The sequence below is a fragment of the Poecilia reticulata genome, linkage group LG13 (genome assembly GCF_000633615.1).
Source record: "Poecilia reticulata strain Guanapo linkage group LG13, Guppy_female_1.0+MT, whole genome shotgun sequence".
Taxonomy (NCBI): Eukaryota; Metazoa; Chordata; class Actinopteri; order Cyprinodontiformes; family Poeciliidae; genus Poecilia; species Poecilia reticulata.
Genome location: NC_024343.1, coordinates 3,140,504 through 3,165,711, shown reverse-complemented (window position 1 = coordinate 3,165,711; position 25,208 = coordinate 3,140,504). Strand labels below are relative to the sequence as shown.

Below are 25,208 nucleotides of genomic sequence, written 5' to 3'. Positions count from 1 at the left end.
TATAGTTATTTATTTAGTTTTTTTAACCATTGACCAATCACGTCGCTTCTTGGGTCTGGCGTTCTGGAACTTTCTTCTGGAAACAAAAAAATAAAAGTCAACTGATGAAATTAGAGGACGTCGGTGCAACGGGAAGTAAGAGGGTAAAATAATGTTTTATTCGATAAACTGTAAATTATAAGTAGGATTTCTTAAAGAGGATATAGATTTGTGCTGTTTAGTAGTCAGTGTGTCATGAGTCGTACTGCTTTGACATCAGTCAGTGACCGATAGCTTAGCATACAATGGCAGTGTTTAGCTATAATTGTATTTAATGACTTGCTTGTCACCTGCAAACTCCTAATGTAATCGCGATTCTGTTTCCTGGCTGCTTTCTGTAAGAAATATTAACTTAATTATGCTAGTTTTCAATGATGTTTAATTTTAGCTAATGTTGGAAATTTTAGGTTGATTATGATAGTTTTTGTAGGCCTCAATTTTGTTATCTTTAGTCTTATGGTTTAATCTACGCATAGCATAATCAGTAGAGTATTTCAAATTAGATGTAGTATTCACTATTTAATTAAATTAGTCTAATTAATGGAGTTTTTCCATAAAATTCTTAAGTGTATAAGTTTAATATGTTGAAAAATTGTCTTGTTTATTATAACCAAAGAAGCAGAAAACTAATCAGAAAATATTGTAATGTCTTAGTATTAAAATTTTTCATGTCTGTTTTACAAGTTTGAAGATACTATAAGAGATGTGTGATAATCTATAGAACCTGCTCTTTTCTTTGTGACATGACATGGAAAAAGTCAGGAGAGCTCTGTGCGAACTCAGGAACCAATCTGGGGGAGTTTGGAGGGATGGAAGCGAGATAGCTGATAAAATTTGGTCCAACATTTAAGACGTTTCCGCATAAAACAACACGTCCATTGTTCTTAGGTTGGAAACTGCGTAGGGAGGATGGCTTTGGCACCAAAGATTCCGTGACTTTCAGTGAAGTTGTTTTTGTGAAGCTTAACACCTGCGTCTCTGGGCAGAAAATCTCACGCACAGTAATAGCCTAGAACCATGTGAATAAACCCACCCCTAAAACAAATAACATCAGATATCAGACAGTAAAAAACTTGCCTTAATATAAAAGTAATTGAGTTAGAACAGCTATCCAGATATGAAACTGTTTTTCCTGTTTCACACAGCGCTCTGGAGACAAGAAAATTGAGCTGCACTTGGAAACTTCCTCTGGGGATACAGAAATAAACATTAAAAACACATCAGATGACTTTGATGCTTTTGAAAGTGTTGAKGTTTCCCATGACCAAATGCACCTGGATGTGTTTGATTGCTCACAGGATTAGAGCGAGTAACGTTTAAAGCCACAGCTAAGTGTCTTTACCAATGTTCCCAAAAACATAATGGACCTGGAAGTGAAACCAAACTGTGACAGTGTGACAAACGTTGAAGAAATATCTGAGGATCCATCAATGGAAGAATCCTCTTCAGTTGACGAAAACTCAAGAGATGAAGTTCAAATGGACACAGATGACTTTGGCAATGTGGATGCTAAAGACATGGATACTTCCTCTGAGGATGAGGAAGTTCATTCTGAAAGCACAAATACTTTTTTGTTCTGAAAGTCAGACAGTTGACAGTCAAAACAATATCAGTGGCTTTACAAAGACGACATTACATGACAATCTTCACTGTGAGAGGACAGTCATACGGAATGATTTTTCAATCGTTCCCAAAGAAGAAACTGACCCGGGTGGGGAAGATTTATCTGCTGCTGACCTCACAGCAAAAGCCTTTGCACAGGTTTTGACTTCACCGATTTCATCTCTGTCTTTGCCAGAGAAGTCTCTTCTAAAAGGCGCATACACCAGTGTGTTTGTATTACCAAGTTCCCCGAATGGGACACTTGTCTCAGAGGCAGAGAGAGTCAACAGAGACGTCACAGCCGTCAACTTGTCCAAAATATCACCTCTGAATTGTAGGGTATCCGTTGTTTTTTAGGCTAACTGTTACCTGGGCGAAGAACTTCAATTACCAGATAGGAACATCTGTGAAACCCCAACCAGTGGTATGTTGCTCCCAGTACTCAAAGACAAGACTACCCCAGCTGGGGTGGCTCTGTCTAAGGATGATTTTTTTTCTGTCTGTTCCGAAAGGAATAACCGACCTGGACGGGGATGTTAACAATTCAGAACAGACGTTGGCTCAGACATCCCAGATGTGGAGAGGACAGAAGCTGCACAACAAGGTCAAACTGACATGGGAGGAGGAGGAACAAATTCCAAAACAGTTGGGTGAATGCCACTTTTCAAAGTGTCCTTAACCTGAGYGTTACCAGGAGGTGTCTCGCTCGGGAAACTACATGTTTGTAGGCTTCATCCATCCCATGCTGTGTGAGTCTGATCCACTCAGCAGTTAGACATCCAGGGAAACACTTTTCCCCAAACGAAATCTCTCCAATTCTGATGGAGCAGAGAGAGAGAAAACTGTCATCAAAGGTGGGAAAAGAGTTTGAGATAAAATGCCTACTGGAGTCTCTGTTGGGCTGGCTGGGCTGATTTGGTGGTGACACAGACAGGGAATTATACACCGCAAACTCTTGCACAAAATGAAGACTGAAGACAAAAGGGATTCATTTATATTTATGAAAAGGACATAAATGGAGAGGAAGACACCAGAATATGATGGTTTCCCATGCCTCTCCTCCTGACAGTGATGAAGGCGCTGTTGGAGAGGACTTAAAAATATTTAATTTGGAAGAAGAAAAAAAAATCCAACAAATAAAAAGAAAAAATCCAAGAAGATAAAATAAGTGATCATTTTGAGGCAGGAGAAGTTTGAATAATTGGGACTGAAAATATCAGTGTCGTAATGTGTTCAGCGATTCATGACAACCAAATTTAAGGAATAAAGGCTAAAAAGATTTTATAGGTTTCCTGTTTGCAGGTTTCTCTCCGGGCGCTCCGGCTTTCTGCCACAGTCTAAAATCATGACTGTTTGGTTAATTGGTTTCTAAATTCTGATTAAAACATTAATTTTGTGAATAAAACATGCACAGTGGCTCTGGTGGCAACAATGTTGCCTTGCAGAAAAAAGTTCCTGGGTTTGAGGTCCTTTCTGCATTGGGTTTGCATGTTCTCCATGTGCATGTGTGGGTTCTCTCCAGGTGCTCCGGCTTCCTCCCATAGTCCAAAAAGATGACTGTTGGGTTAATTGGTCTCTCTAAATTTTCCTGAGGTGTGAATAAATGATACATTTTGTGAATAAAATAGAAAATTGGAATTTTATTCATAAAATTGCAAATAAACTATCAAAAACAGGGCGCAGTGGGTAGAGCACACGACCCGGGTACTGAGGCCTCAGACCGCACGGGTTTGAGTCCTGCCCCGTTGACCTTTGCCCCCTGTCTTCTGCCGTCTCTTATAACCTACTTTTCTGTCTACTACAATGAAATAATAAAGTATGAAAAATATTTTTTATATTAAACAATTTAATTTCATATAATTATCGCAGTAGAAGCCATTTGTTTGTTAAATACTTCATGAAACATATTTACCGTGTTGACGTTTGTTGTGAATGGCGTATACTTGCAAACCAACGAGGCAATTATTCCAAGTTTGTCGTTTATTGAACTTTTAGAAATTGCAGCAGCTGTAATGCTCCACAGCAGAGGTAAAATAACCCAAACGGGTGATCAACTCAAAACCATTTGTACTTTTTTACTCTGTTATTTAAGCACACCCGTTGCCTTGGCACGCGGTTGTTATGAATAAGCCTGAATTATTTATAATATATGCCATGTATTTGCAAAAGACAAATAAGATTCTTGATGCCACTCATTAAAACTCTACTAGTCAAAGTATTTCACCAATTGCTTGTATTTTACTACCCTTTGTGCCAATATCTGTGACAGAGCTCAACAGAGAGGAGTTACAAAGAACATTAGGCTTCATCACATTTAACAAACTGTTTTCCTTTTTTACATTTTTTTAAATCACATTACTGTTACTTTCATGCATTTAAATACAACTTATGTTTATATTCACAACCCTTACATTTTTTTGTTTGGATTCTTTGAAAATCAACATGTATCCTCTTTCTCAATGCACTTCAGCGTTATGATTTGGACCAATTAATGTCTGAAATTCTATTTAAATATGAACAATAAAATGTGGTTGGAAAATGTAAGTTGACAATGTGTTTTAATTAAAAATATTCTGTACCCGCTTTGTAATTCACACTTCTTTATAGTTACAGGAGAAAAAAAAAAAGCACAAGCCAAAATAATACTAAAATTACTTTATTACAGCTGATTTCTGTTCAATATCCCTCTGCCAACACAATAAAATGGTATACAATACAAACAATACAATAATGGATCCTATTTTTGTTCAAAAAAAAAAAAAAAGTTTTTCTTTTACACAATTTTAGTACTTTACCATCTTTCACGTAGTATCTTCATAACATCTGACATTCAATAAGAATCTCCACCATCTATACATTTTAATACAGGTTATAAGTTGTAGTGGTAATGTGCCAAAGAATACTGACATCTTCAAAGAAATGCGATCTTTTCATCATTTGTCTGTAACTCCGCCTTTTTTTTTTTTTTTTTTTTTAATTAAACTTTAACCCCCAAACCCACCAAAAAAACAAAACAAAAAAAAACTTGATCGTTAAGATTCAATTCTAACCAACAGTCACTTAACGGGTGAAAGCTTCGAGATGAGAACAGACATGCGGATGTTCGGTGTTGGCGACTTCCGGTATGGCACAGTGTTTGACCGCAGAGAGAGAATCCTGTTTCAGTTGCCGATTCACAATCCTGCATCCCACTCGCTTTCAGTCAGTAGGATGTTAGAAACTGTTCCATGAAACGATTTAAAAAAAAAAAAAAAAAAGCAAAAAAGAAAGTACGGGCTTGACTGTAACATCAAGATTTAGCCACATTTTAGAGTGAAGTCGAATTGTCCAATCTGAAAGTAAAACTTGGCATGTATGCAAGGTTTTGCTGGCGTAACATTCAAACACTTGGTCTTGGCTTTAGAGTTGCAGAAAAACTCCCAGTTATTAGTACATTATAATTTTATTTCTAGCCAAAGGGGGAAAAAAATTTCAAGAGAATTGAATACAACTTACTTGGATACAGTAGCAGTAGGCATAAAAGTTTTTGAGGCCATATATTACGTTACTTGATATTATGCATACTTTTCTGTGGTGAAATATATACAGAAATTAAAGTACAACCTGAAAGGGAAAAAAAAATTAATCCCAGCACTTTTTGTGTCGTCAGAAAATGAAAAAGAAGTTTAACAACAGCCCTGAATCAGGCTGGAATGAGGACAAAACGCTCGAAGGTGTAGGGTTCGGAAAATCATCTGCACAAGTGTTGCTCAACAGACTACAAAGGTGGCATTCAAAGGAGATGACTGAATTCAAGAATGAGGAATCAAGTCCGGTGCTTTCAAAACAACTAGATGAGACTTGGAAAAAGAAAATAAACCAAAAAATAGGGTTGATACTGCTACATGAAGATCAGGAAAGAAAAACAAACTTTCCATAGAACACTAAAAATGTGAATATTTTCAACCGTGAGTCACAGGACACACCTGAATTATTTATGTCAAATTACTCTTTAAAAAAAAAAAAAAAGTTTAAACTTTGTTAGCAGGAAAAAAAAAAAGGGAAAACGTCTTTACACCTCTTGAACCTTCTCATGTTTTGTCATGCTACAACCACAAACTTTAAAAGTACCTCATTAGGCTTTTATTTATTTGGTCGGATGAGAACATAACTTCTGTTTTTTAGCCCTCAAAACATATATTTATGTGTGTCTGTGTATGCTTGGAAAACTACGACTGATAATCACCTAGGATACACAGTCCCCACAGCGGAATACAGTAGAGGCAGTGTCATGCTGTGGGGATGATGTGATGCAGAAATAAATGAAACAATAAAAAAAAAAAAATGACTTGGGTGCGTTGGGGAGGAATCTAGTGTTGAAAGGGGTAAAAAAACAACCTAAAAACATAAAAGTGGGCAATAGTCCAAAACCTATAGTGAAAGCTGCAATAGTGAGAATGGACTAGTCAAAGTCCAACTAAATCTGCAGAAATATTTGATGTTAAAGATACCGTCCAAGGTCAATCAGACTGAATTTCAGCTGTTTTCTAAAAGATCTAACAAAGAATTGGACAGAAAAAAAAAAACATTTTTATTTTACCTCACAGTTATGAGTTCCTATGTGTCATCAGTTGTAATATCAAGTAAAATCCCCAAGAAATCAACTTAGCGGTTGTAATGTGACAAAAAGTTCAAGAGGCATCAATGCTTTTGACAGATTCTGCATCTTACCCCCCCTCCCCCAAAAAAACAACCTAAAAAAAAAAAAGGATTTAGGCCTCAAAATGTTATTTTCAATAAGCCTTTACGTTCAGTAGCACAGAGCCGGTTGTCTTGGTCGTAACTCACTGCCTGCACATAAAAGGTTCGAGTTTTTGTTCAGTTGGTTTCATGGAAACTGTCATCTGTACACATCTAAAAAAAAAAACACAAAGGCTGCATCCTCACATATTCTGTTCAGTCAACGTCACACAGAAACACAAACAGAAGCAGTAACACACATCTGCAGTCTCAAAAAAGAGAAAAGGCTGTAAAAATTTGGAAATTGCTTTCACTTATACTGTCCAACATGCAAAAGGGGGAAAAAGAAAATATCACAGCACAGTAAGTGACTTTTCTACATGCGTACCAATGAAACATTCATTCACCAGGAGCTTTGAGAAAAGAAGTCAAATATTAATCTTACACTCGTCGAGCTGTATAAAGTGCTTCGAAAAAGGCAGCAGTATTAAAAAGGCACCAATATATATTTATATATATAAAAAATAAGGATTAGCACTAAAGATTGTTTTTGAAGGCTGATACGTTTAAGGGTTACAGTGACATTCTCTGCACTCAGGCATAAACAACAACATAAAAAGAGAAAAAATATGCCAAAAAGTAGCTTTGAATGTTTCTGCTATATTTAGTTGTAGAAATTTATGCAAAACCATTTCGGAGACTAAAATACAATCTACGTTAGAGACCAGAGATAAATGAAGAAATGTAAAAGTACTTAACCCGAGTTAGCTGAAACAAACTGAGCTAATGAAAGCTAAAAGGCACAGTGTTAGTAGAAGCAACCGTCTAAAGCGATTAAGATTTGTTTGGTTCTGTATTTGTGAAGTTTTTTTTTCTTTTTTTTTTTTTTTTGGTTGATCCTCGAGAATTAAGGCGGAGCGAAAAATTTTTTAATTAAAAAAAAAACATGAAGGGCCACTACAGCAGGCTGGTAGACAACAGCAAAGCATCCCCAGTCGTTTGATTGGGTTCTCCACTGTACCACAGAAAAAAAAACAAAAAAAGAACAAAACAATTTGGCCAGTGCATCGCTAAACATAAACGGGAAGATAAAAAAATTGAAATAAAAATTATAATAATAAAAAAAATCTATTTAATGCGATTGTTTGAACCTACAAAAGGCTTTAGAGTGGTGTTTTATGTGCAAAACGAGAGCAATGGCTGTGAATAGCACAAACGTACGAAAAAATATCCTCCACAAAGGAGAACTGTAAAAACAAAAAAAAGAAAAACAAGTCAAACTTACTTGTTGATACTCTTGTGTAACATGCATTTCAGAATCTGTGTGCTCATAAAATTGCCGTTGAGGATGGGCTGGGGGAGAGGGAGGCTCCCCCCGGCCCCCTTTTTTTTTTTTTGACCTGAGCAACATTTACTCCACCACACATCCACATCTGTACAAGGGGAGACATTTTGGGAAGGGGGTAGTGTCACAGGCAGACAGGTTTCTATATAAAGTGACTCCAAAGCAGACAGGAAGGCGAATCTAAGAGTAGGAGAACTGCGACCCGTTGGATATTTGCGAGGTAACACTGGAGCTCCTGCTCATCCCGGGCTCGACGCGCCCTCCCATTGCCTGCAGGGCCCCGCCTTGTGGGTGGCCCCACTGCATCTGACCCGCACCACCTCCTCCTCCGCCCGGTGAGCCATGCCCCCCCCACCCTTGCTGCATAGGCGACCCTCCTAAGCTGGATTGGTAGTGGTGGTGGCTGCCTCTGTGATTGGAGCTCAGGCTGGAACCGCGGCTGCCCCAGCGTGGCCCTTGAGAGCTTGAGGAGGGCCGCAGCTGCTGGTGCTGGCTGTAGCCGCCTGGCGCACCGGGGAAACTGTTGCTGAGCGCTTCGGGGGAGAGGTCTGCCAGCATCATGTTGTTGAAGCCCAGGCGCATGCTCTCCGAGTCAAAGGCCTCGACTTCCCTGGCCTGGCGCTCCAGCAGGTTCTGGATGCGCTCGGTGCGCTCGTTTTGCAACGACTGCATTTCCTCCTCAATCTTCGGGAAAGTCAAAGAAGATGGAGCATTATTCTCAGGTATGAGGGTAAAAACGAATGAGAATTTAGTAGATATACAGGGTTTCTGCACCAACACAAATTGAACACTTTCCAAGGCCGTTAAAAAAATTTAAGACCTGTATCATGACAGAAATTTACAAAAGAAAATCACGTTTTGCATAGTAGTAGTACTGAGTTTTTTAGCACAGCATGAATGCAGCATCGTATGGATTGGAAACAAAAATGGGCCAATTGCAAAGACAAATGTCGTCCACCCAACAGGCAATAAATTTAAAGCTAGCTGGATAGCTATGGCATATTAGTAGTGAGTTAGCGGTAGCTGCAACATTTGCTTGACAGAGTCAAGACAAGTCCCACAAGGAAAAAAAATAAAAATAAACACAAACTACATGTACGAGATTAAACAGTCCTGCCATCACAAAATTTAAGACATGTAATTAAAATATTTATGACCAACTCACATTTTTTTAATGGATGATTTCTGAGCCCTTACTTTTTTTCTGGGATTTCTCCAATTGGGTTTAATATCTAGTTGAATTTTAACTGGGCCAATGAGGAGGAGAAGTTGTGAACAATGATGTTTTTCTCTGCCTGTAGTTTTAGCAATGGCGGCAGACGAAGTAGACTAAGCCTTTCAGTACGTTTCCAAATATTGAATCAACATTAACAGTCATCTTGTTTGGCTCGTTTTCAAGCTGCTTTGTATTGACTTTTCTCCACTTCAAGCTAGTGGTTTTTTTTGTTGTTTTTTTTTAAACATAATTCCGAGCAACAAACGGAGGAAATATACTCTTGAATGTGAACAAATGTCACACCTTTTGCTCCAGTAGCGCTCTTCGGAGTGACACCCTTTGTTCCAGGTCATTCTTCTCGCGGGCATGCTGTGCATCCGTCTGCATCTTAATTTTACTCTGGTAGGCATTTAGAAGCTCCAGCTCCTGCTGCAGCTGGATCTGTAATGCTTGGCACTGAGATTCCTGAGTCACATCCAGGCGTAACTAAAGACGAGGAATGAACAACACAATGTTACTCATTCTGAAACATTAAGATGATAAAAATGCAATGCTGCGTTGAGGATCAACAGTCTTGCTTGTACATTTCTGGCACTGAAAACTCACCGCCTGTGTTGAGAGCATTTCACTGATGGAATGGTCGTACTGCTCTGCTAAAATGGCAAGTTTGCGATGCTGCTCCTGCTTTAAACGTTTGAGGACAGCTTTGTGCTCGGACTTTGGTGTGGTCTCCAACAGGTGGTTCCTCAATGCTTTATACTGCCGGGTCTGGATCTTACACGTGTCTTGAAACTGCTTTTTGATCTGGATCTCTTTGTACTTGAAAACAGAAAAACAGGGATTAGATTAAAAATGTGTGTAGACCGTCATCGCATTAGGAGACAAACATCTCTACTATAAGGTTTTTGCAGGTTTCACCAACTCAAATGTAAGAGTTTAAGGCTTGTTTTAAGAACATTATCAATGAAATTTAAGACCTGTATCATGACAGAAATAAACAAAAGAAATTTGCATATTTTATAGAACAGGGCCAAGCCTTTTTTTCCCACAGAACGCTAACAGCTTAGTAAGGGCTGGCTACAGAAGTCAGCCAGTGGCAACAACAACAATAGATGATAAATGTAAAAAAAAAAAAAAACTTTCTAGCTAGGCATGGGTTTACTAGCAACTAGTTAGCTGCATCCTCAATCGCCTGGAGTCACAGAACATACGATGTCTGTGGGCGACTCAAATCTTTGCTCGACAGAAAAGCTCTATAATGAAAGATAAATTGGATAAAATACACAGAATTAACAGGCCTGCCACGACAAACGTTGAGACCTGTGATTATGACATTTAAAGCCGACTTACATAATTTCTAATGAATTTCAGGCATTTCAATGCCTTCATTTTAGATTTGTAAATTGGAAGACTGTTCAGACTCCTCGCAACAGGCTACAATTGAGAACGAAGAATTGGTAACTAGAAAATTTCTGGAGAAATTTAACAGGGGCCTGCCAAAGTGTGCGTATTGGTTGGAAACAAATAAGGGGTTATGCTAAAAATTAGCATCAATGCTATGGTTAGTTAAAATGTAGTCACTAGCATGTGGGGTATCACAAACATGTTGACCAACATGGACTTACTAAACTCAGTAAACAAACATTACTGTAGCACTGACTTACTCCATTCAGTATATTAAATGTGGCTAATATATATATAAAAAAATAGCTAAATGGCTTATTTTAGTTGTAGGCTGATGTTAGCATGAGGGCTACCACTAGCATATACAATGACTAGTACGTAGAGACTACCAGTAGGATGTGAGTTATCAATAGCATGTTGACTAACAGGAACCATAGGGAAAAAAAATCAGAAGCAGAAAAACTGTTTCAGTTGATGTTGAACACAAAAAAGTGAAACAAGTTTCACGACAGGTCAGAGACCAACCTTGAGGCTCTTGGGCTGCTGACGAACCTCCATGCCGTGTTTTCGTCTAAGCTCCCGGTCTCTCCTCTTGTTGTACTCCTGCTGATTGGTCAGCTCCGTCTGGTGCTGTAGCCGGGTCAGCTCAACCCGCGTCTTCTGGATGGTGTTGAGCTGGCGGAACTGAAGCTCTTGCATGGACTCGTGATGTCGAAGGAGCATTGCGTGCTCCAAGTCCTTCTGGGTCTGACGCTTGTTTAATTCCTACCAACACAAGTACACAAGAGGAAATCACAAAAGGTACTTCCTAAGGTGGAAACTTAAAAGTAAAACAAACAAAACAGACTTTGTTTTGTCAGGAATTGATGAGAATTTAGTGATACAGACTCCTTATTGATCGTCATTGAATTAGGAAATAAACTCAAAGTATGAAAAATGTTGCATTTGATTCAAAATAAATGAAAACTGGCTCAAAAAATAATGAGAATACATCTGTCAAATGGACATTTTAACATGAAATGCAACTTTTTGTACATTTGTTTTTGTATTTGCTTTCAGAAGGGCAGCAATCCTTTATGTCTTTTCAGGAAGGATTTGTCAGGACTTGTCTCCAGCTGTGGAAAACACCTTCCCAAATGATATTTATTGTTATTTTACTCCATGTGGTTCATACTTTGGAGCACTTCTGTCGGTACGCCATCTTGGATGCATTTTAAATCAAAATATGAGGTGTGTACATCTCACGTTATTGGAACCGACAAGTGGAATCGTTAGGCAGGCAGATTAACAATTCTCTATATGAACTGGTTTCCATCCCCAGTCAATAAATGCCACAGTGAGCAGTGCTGACCTCTCGCAGATGCTGCTGTTCAATTTTGTGGCGAGCCATCAGGATCCTTCTTTTGAACCGGCGACACTCCAGGTCCAGGTACTGCCTCTGTCTGCGCTGGAGGTTGGCCTCTTCCGCTGCTTGGAGGTTCTGGAAGTTCTCCTTCTGCTTGGACAGCCACTCCTGCTTTTCTTTCTTGGGCGTCGACTGGTTTTCATTCAGCTGCTGCAGATAAATAAACACATTTGACCTTACTACTAAAGTTGAATTTGTAAATGTAGTACACAGAAAGACAAATATGAATGAAAATAAGTGCGATGAAGTTTGGAACCTCTTTCAGCTGCTCCTTGCGAAGCTTGTACTCCCGTTTTTGGGATTCCAGGAAGCTGTTCAGCTCTTTCTTCTGCTGACTCTGGATGTGATGTTGGAACTTCTTTTCATCGTTGCTAAATGTTTTTGCCTAGTGGTAAAAACAAAACAAAACCAAAAAAACCCACCATTATCAGGGTGATCAATGCAAAACAGCAGCCACCGTAGGACCATCAGTTAGGCTACATTTTTATCCACGGAAAGCGAAAATCCACATATTGATTTGAACTTTTGTTTTCATCAGTGACTCCGAGATAGAAGGTGAATTAACAACAACATAAAAACTCTTAATTAAGCGTAACCTCTCTTCATGTGGACATATATTAAAGTGCTGTGTTCACAATGTTAAAAACAAGGCGGGGATCCAAACTGTACAGCTAAAAATATCAGTTATCTACTGATTTGCAAATGTTGCACTGGAAAGACAAACATTTAGTTGTAGGTGGTGGCTGGTTGACAAGCAAATTCAAACTGAAGTGGTTTAAATTCAACCTGAGGATTGGAAGTGACAGTCAAAAGTCTGTTTCTTACATGTAGACTTTGCCGTTGCCAAGCATAAAAAAGCAAAATAATTGGTTATAGTTCATTTACCTGTACAGTTTTAGCCAACTTTAACAATTTAAAACAACTTCATCTACAATTTCACTGCAGACTATTACTGACTTTGGTGTGTGAAACAGTAAAATATTCTATCGCTGAAATCAGTCAAATCAGCGTACGTCTGACTCGCTTCTTAGAGGATTTATGTACTTTTCCAACAAGCTTGTGCGAAGATGACATTTTCTACTACTGGTAAAAAGAACTTCAGAAATTTTCTAGCCAACCCTTGAAACCATTGCTTCCCTAATGCAATATCTGGGGATATTTAAAAGGAATATATTCAGAAGTTCTACATTGTTAAGCACAGCTTTGAGCTGGTACATGCTTGTGTTTCGGAAGCTCACATCTTTCTCCATGGATGCTTGGTGTTTCTTGACCACCTTCTCCAGCTCTTGGGCGAAGTTATTCCTCTGGGTCTCCAGCTCCTTGTCCAGACGGAGCCGGTGCTCATCCATCTCGGTCTTCAGCCTGTTCTCCAGAGCCAGCAGCTGCTTCTGGTGCTGCCGTCTCATTCGCTTGTAGCCCAGGATCTGCTCTCTTAACTCCGATTCTTGCTCGTGCTCCTTCATCTGGCGTGTGAGCTGACAAACACAAGACACAGATTTTTATTTTTTTTTTAATCAACTTGATGGAAACAGGTTGTAAGGATTATAATTACATAAATATTGTCAATAATGTGCTGTACTGTACTAGAAAAAAAAAAAATTTGCCATGCCACACAGACATGCTGTCACCCTTTCAGAAACTCAGCAGTGAGCTCAAAGAGATACATTTTCTTTACATTAAGAATAATTCTAAAAAATAAAAAAAAAAACCTTTGGTGGGGTTTGAGTTTTTTTTTTTTAAATAACTGTATAAAAGGAAAAGATGAAAAAGTGAACTTAGAACATATCCATATGCATGTTAAGAAAACATATGCCAGGAAAATCAGAAGTCTTTCTGAATAACTATCAGTTGAGCCACAAGAATTGAAAAAAAATTAGATTAAGTATTTCTTATGACAAAATTGCTGCAGTTTTCCTTTTAGCAGGCAAGTGTCAGTACTTAATATAATCCACTAAACAACATACAGTAGCAACATGATAATACTGTCAAATGATCTGTGGGAACCAAAAGTATGATGCGCAGTTTATGTCCATATGTTTATATGGATCAGGTTTCTATGTAGAAATGCCTCTAATTCCACCTGCATCATCTTTATGACTTCAGATAGTTTAATTCCTAAACTCCCAGTAAGGACAGAAGGCGTTTCTACCGCTGACGCTGTGCGTATAGTCGCAAAGTCTTCACGGTTTCGTCTCGTCCTCTGGGTCTGAGTGGGGGCAGCTTGTGGCTCCGTTGTGGCTCTACCATGAGGCTCTGACTCTTCTTTGAGCGTCTCTTGTTCCTGCTCAGAAGGAAAAACAACAAAACCAGAGTGAAGAAACTGCATAGCAACCAGAAAACAGAGACACAACAGCTCAGTTGTGATGAGAATACTCAGGATTCTGGGACTTGATTCTCTTACGGGTTTGAGATTAATGACCGAGCTGTTGGACATCACCGTGCCGTCGCCGTCCATGTCCGGCTCGCTCTTGTCCTCGCCTGCGTCGGGTAGGCTGTTGACGGAGCTGCTCTGGGAGCTGGCACTGATGGACATGCTGGGTATGGACTGGTTGCTCCCGACGCTGTTCACCGTGCCCGTCCCGCTCACGCTGGGGTCCGGCTCCTACATACACAAACACGGGACAAGAAACAATAAAAAGGCTGCAACAATAGAGGATGCTGCTAAACTAAACAGGCCAGCTAGTGGCAGACCTCGTCATCGTCTTGCGGCTCATTCGTGGAGCCATTGTGGGCTTCCTGAAATAAGATCTTCTTCATCTTGCGGTACTGCAGATTGTCTAGTTCCCTCACAGCATCCTTGGTCCGATTTATCAGATCTATTAGGACCGATTCCGGCCGTTCACGCTGGATAAACGCATGCTGGGGGCCAGAAAAGAGACTAAGAGTTAATGTTGGAACTTTTATGGTTTAAACAAGGTTACTGCAAGTGTCACAAACTGAAATTTAAGACTTTAAGACCTTTAATCAATGGAATTTAAGACCTGTATCATGACAGAAATGTACAAAGGAAAACCTCAAAGAAATAAATTACCAAGCTGAACAACATCCAGCCAACTCGTAATAAATTCACATTATTTAGTAGCTAGTTAGGTAGCAGCTAGCAAGGGTAAAACTAGCTAGTTAGTGATAGCCGTAACTGCTTTGAATAGACTTAAATTTTTGCGCAACAGTAAAATTATGAGGAAAAAAGAAAACTACATAGAATATATGAGATTAAAAAGTCGTGCCACAGCAAAATTTAAGACCTGTGATTAATGTATTTAAGACCAACTTGTATTTACTAAATAAATTTAAGACTTTTCAAGTCCCTAATTTTAGTTACATTAAGACGTTTTAAGGATGTGAAGACACCTTGTTTAAAAAGAAAAGACTACAAAGTTAAAAGGAATCTGTTGTTCAAATTTTACATTCCCCACCTTTAGGAGCTCCTCGGAGTTTGGCCTTTCCTGAGGAAGTTTCTGAAGACACGAATCGACAAATTTCCGAAAATAATCCGTCCTGAAAAAAGTATGTCAAATTTAGTCGTTAGATGACATTTTCAGAAGCATTGTGAGTCGCATCACTTTTCACTCACCATTCGGTAGACTGCAGAATGGGGCTGTCATTCTGTGCTATATGATATAAGGCACTCATCGCGTTCATGTTGAACAGTGGAGGCTTCCTCTCAGCTAGAAACCAAGAAGCTAATCAGTTTTAAAAGAATCCAAAATGTTGACAACCTTGCGTGTGTAGTGCAAATATTATACATTAGGTTTATACTTGAATAGGTAAAAATAAGTCACAATATAATTCTTTTTGTGATTTTAGTTTTTTAAAGCTAATCTTGGCCTTCAAGAAGGGTAGGCTTGTTGATTTCGTTCTCTGAAGGTTCATTTGTCTGGCCGTGTACAGTCTAAACACACATAACTGAGCAGATGAAGTATTTGGAGCATGTTTACCCTCAATTAGGAAACACAAAAGCTCACACAAAGCAGACAGAGATGAATGTTTGGTGCGTCCCACACCTCGAGAATCCTTCATTTACGAGGTAAAAAAGGAATGCAGATAAATTACATGCCTAGGCATTGAAAGCTTAGGCAAGTTATGTATGAATAAAGTCACATTAGTGCCAGCAACAGACTTGTGGAGGTTTCTTTTATTGCAAGGAGCCAGCCTAAGTGGCTTAAAGTAATGTTGATTGGGAGAAACGATTAAATACTGTGTGGAGGGGAACAATCTTGATAATACAGACGTACCTAATTCAATGCAGGTTATTCCCAAAGACCAGATGTCCACTTTTCCATCATACTGACCCTCATCCATGGCTAATATGACCTCCGGGGCCATCCTGAGAAGAAAACATATGCACCAAGATAAACATACTAGATGGAACAAGTAAAAACATAAGACGAAAACAAACTCACAATATATATTTGAGGTTTTAATGTGACAAAATATGGAAATGTTCATGGTGTATGAATACTTTCGCAAAGCGCTGCATGTTTCTGTTGAACTATTGAAATAAATGACCTTCCTGTTTACATTCTAATCTATCGAGTATAGAGATGCATCTATACATGGCTGTTCACTTACCAATATGGAGTCCCGACAAAAGAATTGGCTGGACAGGCAATGGAGGCCGAGCCAAAGTCTGCTAGTTTCACCTGACCCGGTTCAGTCAACAAGATGTTTCCTGCTTTGATGTCACTGCAGAAACATACAGAAGGAAACGAGTGACGTTTCGCTGTAACGGTAGAACACAGAGCAAAAAAAGGTTTGCTTGAAAAATACTCAAATACGCACCGGTGGATCATGTTGTGGGAGTGAAGGTAAGCCAATCCGTGAAGAGCACCATGGGTAATTGCAGCAATTTCAACTTCTTGCAGGGGTTTCTTGTGGACTGGAAGGTATCAATTATCATTGGTGACGCAATACGACAACAAACTTGCAAAGCAGGAACAACATTCCCTTGTTGTGATTGACTTAACTCACCTTCTAACAAATCTGAAGCTGAGCCTAGACAGTACTCCATTACCAGCTGTTGAGAAATAAAGAGATTGTGTATTTGTTTCTTGCTTTTGTCTTTCAGTTTATGTTCAACATTTTTAAGTTGCTACTTATAAGTCTATCCAACAGAATAGTTTTCATTCAAGTTTGATTTGGCTCCAAAAAATTAAAGAACAGTTACAGTATAACTGTGCTGCACTATTTTTGGCATATATAATTTTCTTAAGATGTGCACCCTTAATCCTTTTAATGACAGAGCCAGCGAAACGTCCCTCGGAAAGTTAAGGTCTACACAAAACATCCATCTACAAGGCCCCATTTTGTACCTTTCAGTCAAATATGAAAACAACCAAAACTACAATAAGTACAGAATGGCAAAGTGGCAAAGGGAATCAGCAGCAGTGTCTGGAAAAATACAAAAAATTGGAATTTGTGAGAAAACAAGGAGTTCTAAGAAACGGATGTGGATGAAAAACATTCTCTGCAATAATTGCTTCTAAGTGATGTCTGCACCACTCAAAAAAAGCAGCCCATTTATGCAACTACCTGAAATTCAAACACAAAGTGGCCAATTATCTATTATTAAAGTGAATAGCTAGAATTTATTTAATACATTTGGCCAACATGTAAACAAATTCAGGGAATCTTTTAGTGACTACATTAAAATTGTTGAGCTGAAATACATTGCTCTTAATAATTATTGACGGATAAGATGTATCAAAAAATCAAGAAATAATACAGATTAAAGGTTAAATGATAAGAAAATCAATCTTAACCATCATTAATTTTTGTATTTTGTATATTATTTAAAATTTAGTTCATTTTTTAAATACATTACTGCATCTTATATATTTTCAGTGCATTCATTCATTTTTCAAAGTTTGTTGATGTAAACCATGTTGCTGCTTTTCTTTGTGTTTACTTCTTAAGGAAAGGCTACATCTGGATCAATACTTCTCACTTATTTTTAACAAATTGAAAAAAAAAAAAGATTTAATGTTCAAGGCAACTACCCATCCTTCAAGTTGATTGTTGAAGGTGTATTCATTTTACATATTAATTTTGTTAAAAAAAAACAAACAATTGCAATCACAATTTTTTGTTTTCACAATCAAGCAGGCCTCGTCACTTTACAATTTCCCTGATTTAAAAAAAAATAAAAAAATGAAGCCCTTACCCACGCAGTGTGCTCTCGCAGGTAACATCCTTTGTACTCTATGCTGTTCGGGTGCTGTATTCGCCGTAGGAATTTCACCTCCTTGATTATATCTTGCCATTTCTGTGAAATAAGTACAGAAAGTTCATAAAAAGAAAACGAGAGCAAACATCAAATTAGGTTTTATGTTAAGTGACCCCAGAAACAGCTTGGAAACAAATTTTATGAAGTAAAAAAATAATAATAATAATAGAATATAATGCTGTAGTTGAGAAAACTGACTAATTCCCATGAATTGTTTTGCAATCAATTTTGATGTAGTATGATTTAAATGACAACAAAACAGTGTAAGATCTGAAGCCTAACAAACGTTTACATTTGCATTATGTAGAATCAAGAAAAGCCAAACATACTATGCACTTTTTTCCATTATTCTGACAGCAATACAATCTGCTGGTAGTGTGCCTGACATTTTCTTTAATGGTTTGATAAACAAATTTTAGGAGATGGCAGTTTTTTCCCCCTATTTCAACAACCTTAAAGTGTCAACTTCTACAATCATTAAAAAGACATTATATANTATATATATATAAACAGCTTCATACTGAGACACTATACACAGCTGTTTGAAGAAATATAACAGATTGTGTTTATGGGCAATTCTTTTTTTCCCCCCCATGGTGGCATTCAAGGCAAAATTGATTAAACGTGTTTACAGTATGACCCAAAGCACAAACATTCCTGGTTTTTGATCATATGTTTGCATCCAGGAAACGCCATTATACCTCATTAGACTGTTTTCCATTATAGGACATCTTCTTGATGGCCACCACATCATTTGACCGCACATCCCGTGCCTGGAAGATAAGAAGAACTGATTTTAAACATTGTAATTTAACAAATACTTGAAGATTTACTTTTTCTTTGTGTGTCATTTGTTCATGTTTGTCTTATTTTTATGCATGAACACATCCACAAATTGCAAAATGCTTTTCTTAGACCATCAAACCAGCAGTTTGTTGCTACTGAACTATTATAACAGCAATATTTGTTTTATTTTGATGGTAAACCCCCCCCCCAAAAAAAACAGATTTTGTTTGGAGATACTGATCTGATAATAATAAACATAAAATGCAAAATTTTGAGAATAACTGAATAAATAATCAAACAAAAATAGGTTTCAACCATTTAGACTGCTTCATCAAGAGCAAAAATATTGTGTTGGGAATACTCAGAAACATTTAGAGCCAACTGAAAGCCTTCATTACACAGACTCATCTGGTATTGAAAGCATAATCAACACAATCAATCATATAATCTTTAAAAGCGTCAGACTAAAACACACTTATAAACAGACTCTGATCTAGAACGGTATGGAATAAAACCTTTTTTAGTTAGTTGAACGAAGATGTAATTTTTTGTGACGATTTTTCAGCAAAAGTTCAAAGGTCAGACTGAAAAAAACTATAAACATTTCTATAAGGACAGATCACTTAAGCATTAATAATCCAATTCCAATATTATAATATGCCTATACAAAAAAAAAATGCATCAGATAATACACTGCTTTATAATGCGATTATAAGAATAAATGAGGAAGTTTGCAGTTGTGATGCATTTATTGAACAAGAACAAAACCTGATTAAGGGAAAATAAGTGGATGTGATCAGGTGACTCACTGGTGCATCGCTATACGTCCTGTTAAAAAAAAACAACAAACTCACAAAATACACAGCTCCAAAGCTGCCATGTCCGATTTCGTGCAGATCTGTGAAGAGCTTTTCCGGGTCCTCCCTGAAGAAGAGTTCTGCGATTTCGGGGTCCTTCAGGTTCCCCGCCCGGCTGTTGTTGGGCATGCCGGGGGACGTCGGGGCGGTGCCGCTGCCGCCGCCGCCGGGAACTATCTGGGTCTGCGACAGCGACGGGCAAGCCCCCTGCGACGGTTCATCTGCAGGACAGTGATTTCATGTGTTCAGCGCTGCAACACAAGGAGAAACAAAAAAACAAACGAACAAAAAACTGTATATTAGACATTGTCTTTCAAGATTATGGAAATTCTCAATTTTAAAAATACATTTGAATAAGAATCAGAAGAAATACAGCAGAGCTGGGCAATGTGGACTTACAGCTTCAGTACAATGCTTTGTGCTACCACTGTGATGACGACAATAGTGACAATAAGAACTATTTATTATTACTTTTTTAGGTGACTGTATGGCACAACAATTAAAACATTTGCAACACGCTTCTTTAGGACACCAATCACATAAAGAAGTGTGATTTGTCTCACTGAACTGCACACAATAACTTCATCCTCTTCTTTCTGTATTTATTGATTTTCTCATTGAATAAACAGAATTAAGTAAAACTAACAATCCAAAGAATCAGACAGTTTGGGGGAGTTTTAAAGATCATTAAACTGAATTTATTTGACGGAGATTAATCAAAATTCTCCATCTCTGATAGAAAAGTTATCACGATAAATTATGAACGATACGATAAATGCCCATTCCTACCCCCAACATATTTAAACATTTGATCTCAGATGGCTGGTTTTGTACTTTTTGTCATCTTAACAAAAAATTCTATACAATTCAGCTGGCAGAAAGAGCAGTTGCAGAAGTTGCTTGGGTTGAACAAAATACATCAAGTCTTCTACAGTGCTTTATTATTTAGACATTAATGCTGAATTCAATTAAAATCTTCCATATGTTTACCATAAAAACAGCCTGTTCAAAAAGATATGCAACTAGTTATTATGAGGAAATTGCAACAAAAATGTTCTAATAGTTAAAACCCTTTAAATTTTTTTTCTTTCGCATATACACTCCTCTGTGGAAGTAAATACTCCTGTCCTTTGCCGTTGTTATGAATGGCCCTGCTAATGTGGACTGTAGAAGATCACTGAGGAAAATTTACCGAGTCCATGCAGCGGCTCAGATGATCAGTTGCAAACAGATGCAGAGCTGACGCTCGAGTCACAAGACTTCTTTCCCAGCCCGGGCGAAACAGCCCCCGGTCCAAGCAGACATCTTTTGTCTCACAACAACACTGAACAACCCCACTATTCCACACAGATGCAGCCACAGGCATGAAATAAAGCCTCATTACCATGCAGAACTGAGCCTCTTTATTGCTATTGTCCTTTATGACATCGGTGCGATTCAATGAGCTTTGTTGTCATATGTCATGACACCGTTTTCGACCGCACGCACACACACACACACACACACACACACACACACACACACACACACACACACACACACACACACACACACACACACACACACACGAGGAAAGAAGTGCTGATAACTGATACCTCCGTGAATCAGGACAAGCCTTCCAAACCGCCGCTCACAAAAACGCTTAAGAATGCGGCAGGACAGGACAACAAAGCCGGAGGGCTGGAATTCCCAACGTATGCCCTCACTACACCGCGACTCTCTGCACTTCCTGTTCACGCGGCTCCGGAGAGGTAGGAATGGGCCCTAGTGAGAAACTTGACAAGTTACATCTAGCATCCCTGGCACAAAAACAAGAGCAAACATGCACTGAAATATTTGACAGCAGAAGGGGGGAAAAACTCAAAGGCCGAAGCGTGACAAAGAAGAAGAAATAATAAAAACAAATAGCTGTCATTTCATTTCATCTTCAGATAATGGCATAGCTGGGACTTACTGAAAAGGTTTATGTTAATAAAATTATCTTATCAAGAACATATGTCCAGCTTCCATTAAAACATGGAAATAGCCTTAAGTTTTAATCTGAGGGATAATGTGAACAGAATATATTTAGTTTGAAGCAGAATATGGTTTAGATGGTGCAAAATGTATTCTGTGCTACAGTAACTAATTTTTAGCTGAATAAGGAAACTGCTATAAGAAGTCAATAAACTGACTTTTATTATTCTCAATAAAAAAGAAAGCACTCATTAGCTGAACACTTAATGGTAAAATAAAATCAAATTTTCTTCCAAGGGACATACATTTTCTCACAGTCTCTGCTTCTAAAAACTCTTCATTTTTGGTGTCATTTGGGAAATTCTCTTTGCAAATGACACTAACTGAAATTAGAGGTTAAGAGTAAGGAAATAGAAATGGTCAAATACAAGTCTAAAATTCTACATTTCACCTTACTTACACATAAAATCTCCCTTTGACATGAAACAGACGATTACTCTAAAAAGTATACAAAAAGTAGATACATCTAATACAAAAAAAAATACAGTGTTTCAATAAGTAAATTCTCTGTAGGAAAATGTGAATACATTTTTGCGTTAATACACACAGCACTGTTGATAAGTGTAAAGTTTGCTTCACGTGTTTCCCAGGTGAGCACTTCTGGGGTTTGACAAGCATCACATCTTACCTGGGCGTTTCAGCTCATGTCACTGGTCACAACTCCCTTCTTTTACAAGTCAGCCTTCACATTCTTTCATTTTCCTTAAAGTAGTCACGTTCCCACTCGTCTTGTGAGTGACAAAGGTAAACCTTCACATTGCAAGAAACTAACACACGACTCAAAGCTCTAACGTGCGAATATAAAACGAAAGGTTTCAAGAGATTCCCAATGTTGACTATATAATGTTAGCACCAAACTTCACGTTAGCCAAGTTACGTGTCATAGGAGGAAACAGCTCAAGCAGTGTTCCTAATGTGTTAACAGTCTGAACTACTGTGTAACTACTCAATAGACAGTGAGTTAAACATCAGTTTGGTTTAATTAAGAGAAAATAAAATTTAAAAAGCCCAACAAGCTAATGTTTGCTAATTTAGCTTAGCCGGTTAGCTGGAACTCACCCTGTTCTGACAGGCCAGTTCTGAGGGATGAGGAGAGTGGCGTACACTTTAGACCAATTTGGGATTAGAAAGTACTTTTCCAGTTTCATTCCCAGCACGGAAGCTTCGTAAGATAAATCCTGGCGGTTCTTCACGCTGTCAGCCGATTAAACAGAGTACGTCAGTGAAATTACTAAAGATTAAAATGCCCACCCTTGAAGTAAACGGGGGTGCCACAGCAGTCAGCTCCCACTCCCAGGCAAGCTCCAAAGATGGCTGCCGAGCGCTCCGCCGCCGCGCCTCTCTTCGTGAAAAATACACTAGGGAAGAATGCGAGAAAAGTTCAGGCAGCGGCAAAAACACCCATAAACAAGCCACTGTGGAATCTGCGAAGTCGTCTGACGAACTGGATATTTAACTTAGCTCAAATGACACCTGAATTATTAAGTTATGTAAAGGTCTTCTCTTCGACATGGTACAAATTGCAGTTCCGCCCTGCCTGTTGCAGTAAACTCTCCCTGACCCAGGAACACCAGGAGGCGGAAACTCTGGAACCTGCCGTACTTCAAAAACGATAAACCTTTAAAGGTTTGCCTTCTACATAGACAAGAAAAACAACAACAAAATAAAACGCAAAGTAACATAAACATGTCATTCAAAGCATTTATTCCTTGGAAAAGTTTGTAGCCTTCTGATTCAATTTAAATAAAATAAGTAATATTATGAGGATTCCCCCCACTATTTTTTATTAATCTTTAGGCATGTTAAAATCACGCGCTATGCAGGGGGATAATGTCATAGGTTTAGATTTTAAAACAAGCAATACTGAAAACAGGGCTTTCCAGACAATATAGGCAGAGTTCAGTATAGTACTCAAAAAGTGTATTGACGTAAAATTCAACATACTTTTACTCAAGCAGAAGCAAAAAAATACCAGTCCACGAAATTTCAAGAGTAAAAGTAAGAAGGTATTTTGTGAAAAGGCAACATCAATAAAATGATCATTTGATTTAATATTTTTAAAAAAATAATAATAACCCAAAATAAAAACAGTTTGTAAATTTTCATATTTTACTGATTAAAGTAGAAAAAAATTAGTTAAATAAAAAAATACAAATGAAGGCAGAAGAAACATTTGCCATCTCAAAAGTTATGAAACTAATACAGTAGGTAATATCTATTTTGAAACAAAAGTATTTCCAGTGACAATACATTCGAGCAAAAGTAGCAATAATTCAATATTTCTCAAATAAAAATAAATATTTCTCAAATAAAAATAAAAAGCAAAGTGCTCTAGAACTACTAATTTAAGTAACTTTTTTCAAAATACTGAAAAGACGTGCTTAACCCACCTTTGAATGAACATGTCTTAATTCTGTGTCTGAGAAATGTTCATGTTTTGTTGCAAAATGTGTGTAGTTACCATATAACAAAAGCAAAAGATGTTCTCAAGATTCTAACCAAATCTTCTATAAGAGTGTATTACGCACAGTTACTGAGATAGCTGATTAGTTGACTCATTAGACCTATTTTGCTTGGAGAAATGGGCAAAAATTCCATAAAATTACTGTGAGAAATTGTGGAAAAATACCAAAGTAGGCAAGTATGTCAAATACTAAGAAAATATATGTAAGCATATGAATTTGAATAAAATACTTACATTTTTGTCATTATTCTGGTCCTTTGGTCATTCTGGTCATTGTGTTTTTTGTAATCCTCTCCAAGGAAAATAATCTCCTTTACACAGTTTATCTGTACAAATTAGTGATACTATATTGAATGAGAAGGAAATAATAAATACTTCTAAACTGTTTAAATTGTCTAAAAATGTTAAATGTAATGTTCTTGAGTATACTCACTGTTAAGCATATCAACAACATTTAAGCAAAATAACAGATTCAGTGACATGAATCTGATTACAAAAATCTTTCAGCAAACAAAGGTAATATCTTTGATATTTTGCTGACTTTTGTCCTAAATTCTTTTTTTCTTTTTGTTTCTTATCAAAATAAAATTGAAACTTTTACAATTTAACAACCATACAATTGACTTTTCTAAACTTACACTGATTGGCCAATAGATGGCAGTATAGGTCACGGAAGTGGCTGGTTTTCGTCCCGGTTTTACCATAAACGCCCTGAAATATTTGACAGCATTGACAAGAGCAGCTTTTGAACAGAAAGGGGTTAAAATTAAAGTTTAAAATTTGACTTGCTTTCTTAAAAAATTAACCGGTAGATATATAAGTTTTCCGAACAATAAATAAAATAGAATGGAGTAAAATAGAATTGAATAGAACAAACAGAACTTTCTTTATTGTCTAAGCGTGGAAATGTAGGCGTACCACGGGTAAAGCCGAAGTCTGTATTCACATTAACAAAAAAAATAAAAAGACAGAACTAAGAATAACTCGTAAGTATTCCAACAGATTAGCTGAGAATTGTATTTTATTTCACGAGAAACAGGAATAGACAACATAATCTGTGCTAGAACAGCATAGTTGAGAGGCTTTTATTTTGAAGAATGAAACCACTTTGGAGAACACGCCTCCGAGG

At 37.7% G+C, this 25,208-nt stretch overlaps 1 protein-coding gene across 4 annotated transcripts; it reads right to left on the bottom strand.

The window, feature by feature from the left end:
* Positions 1–4,281: 4,281 nt before the first annotated feature.
* On the bottom strand, positions 4,282–23,175 carry taok1a (TAO kinase 1a). Of its 4 annotated transcripts, XM_017308406.1 has the most exons (21): positions 22,675–23,174; positions 21,195–21,363; positions 19,597–19,850; positions 18,658–18,729; positions 17,894–17,995; positions 16,702–16,747; positions 16,513–16,609; positions 16,303–16,416; positions 15,966–16,057; positions 15,305–15,398; positions 15,147–15,228; positions 14,422–14,589; positions 14,132–14,332; positions 13,880–14,011; positions 12,969–13,205; positions 11,987–12,115; positions 11,677–11,880; positions 10,851–11,090; positions 9,528–9,740; positions 9,225–9,407; positions 4,282–8,389 (listed from the first exon to the last, which is right to left on the bottom strand). In XM_017308406.1, exons 3-21 carry the CDS (start codon positions 19,726–19,728, stop codon positions 7,886–7,888), a joined length of 3,042 nt encoding a protein of 1,013 aa, XP_017163895.1. In that variant the 5' UTR covers positions 19,729–19,850; positions 21,195–21,363; positions 22,675–23,174; the 3' UTR covers positions 4,282–7,885. The 4 variants fall into 4 exon arrangements, with proteins under 4 accessions (XP_017163895.1, XP_017163896.1, XP_008423172.1 ...); XM_017308407.1 differs by lacking the exon at positions 21,195–21,363 and having other exon boundaries at positions 11,677–11,877; positions 22,675–23,175; XM_008424950.2 differs by lacking the exon at positions 21,195–21,363.
* Positions 23,176–25,208: the final 2,033 nt, after the last annotated feature.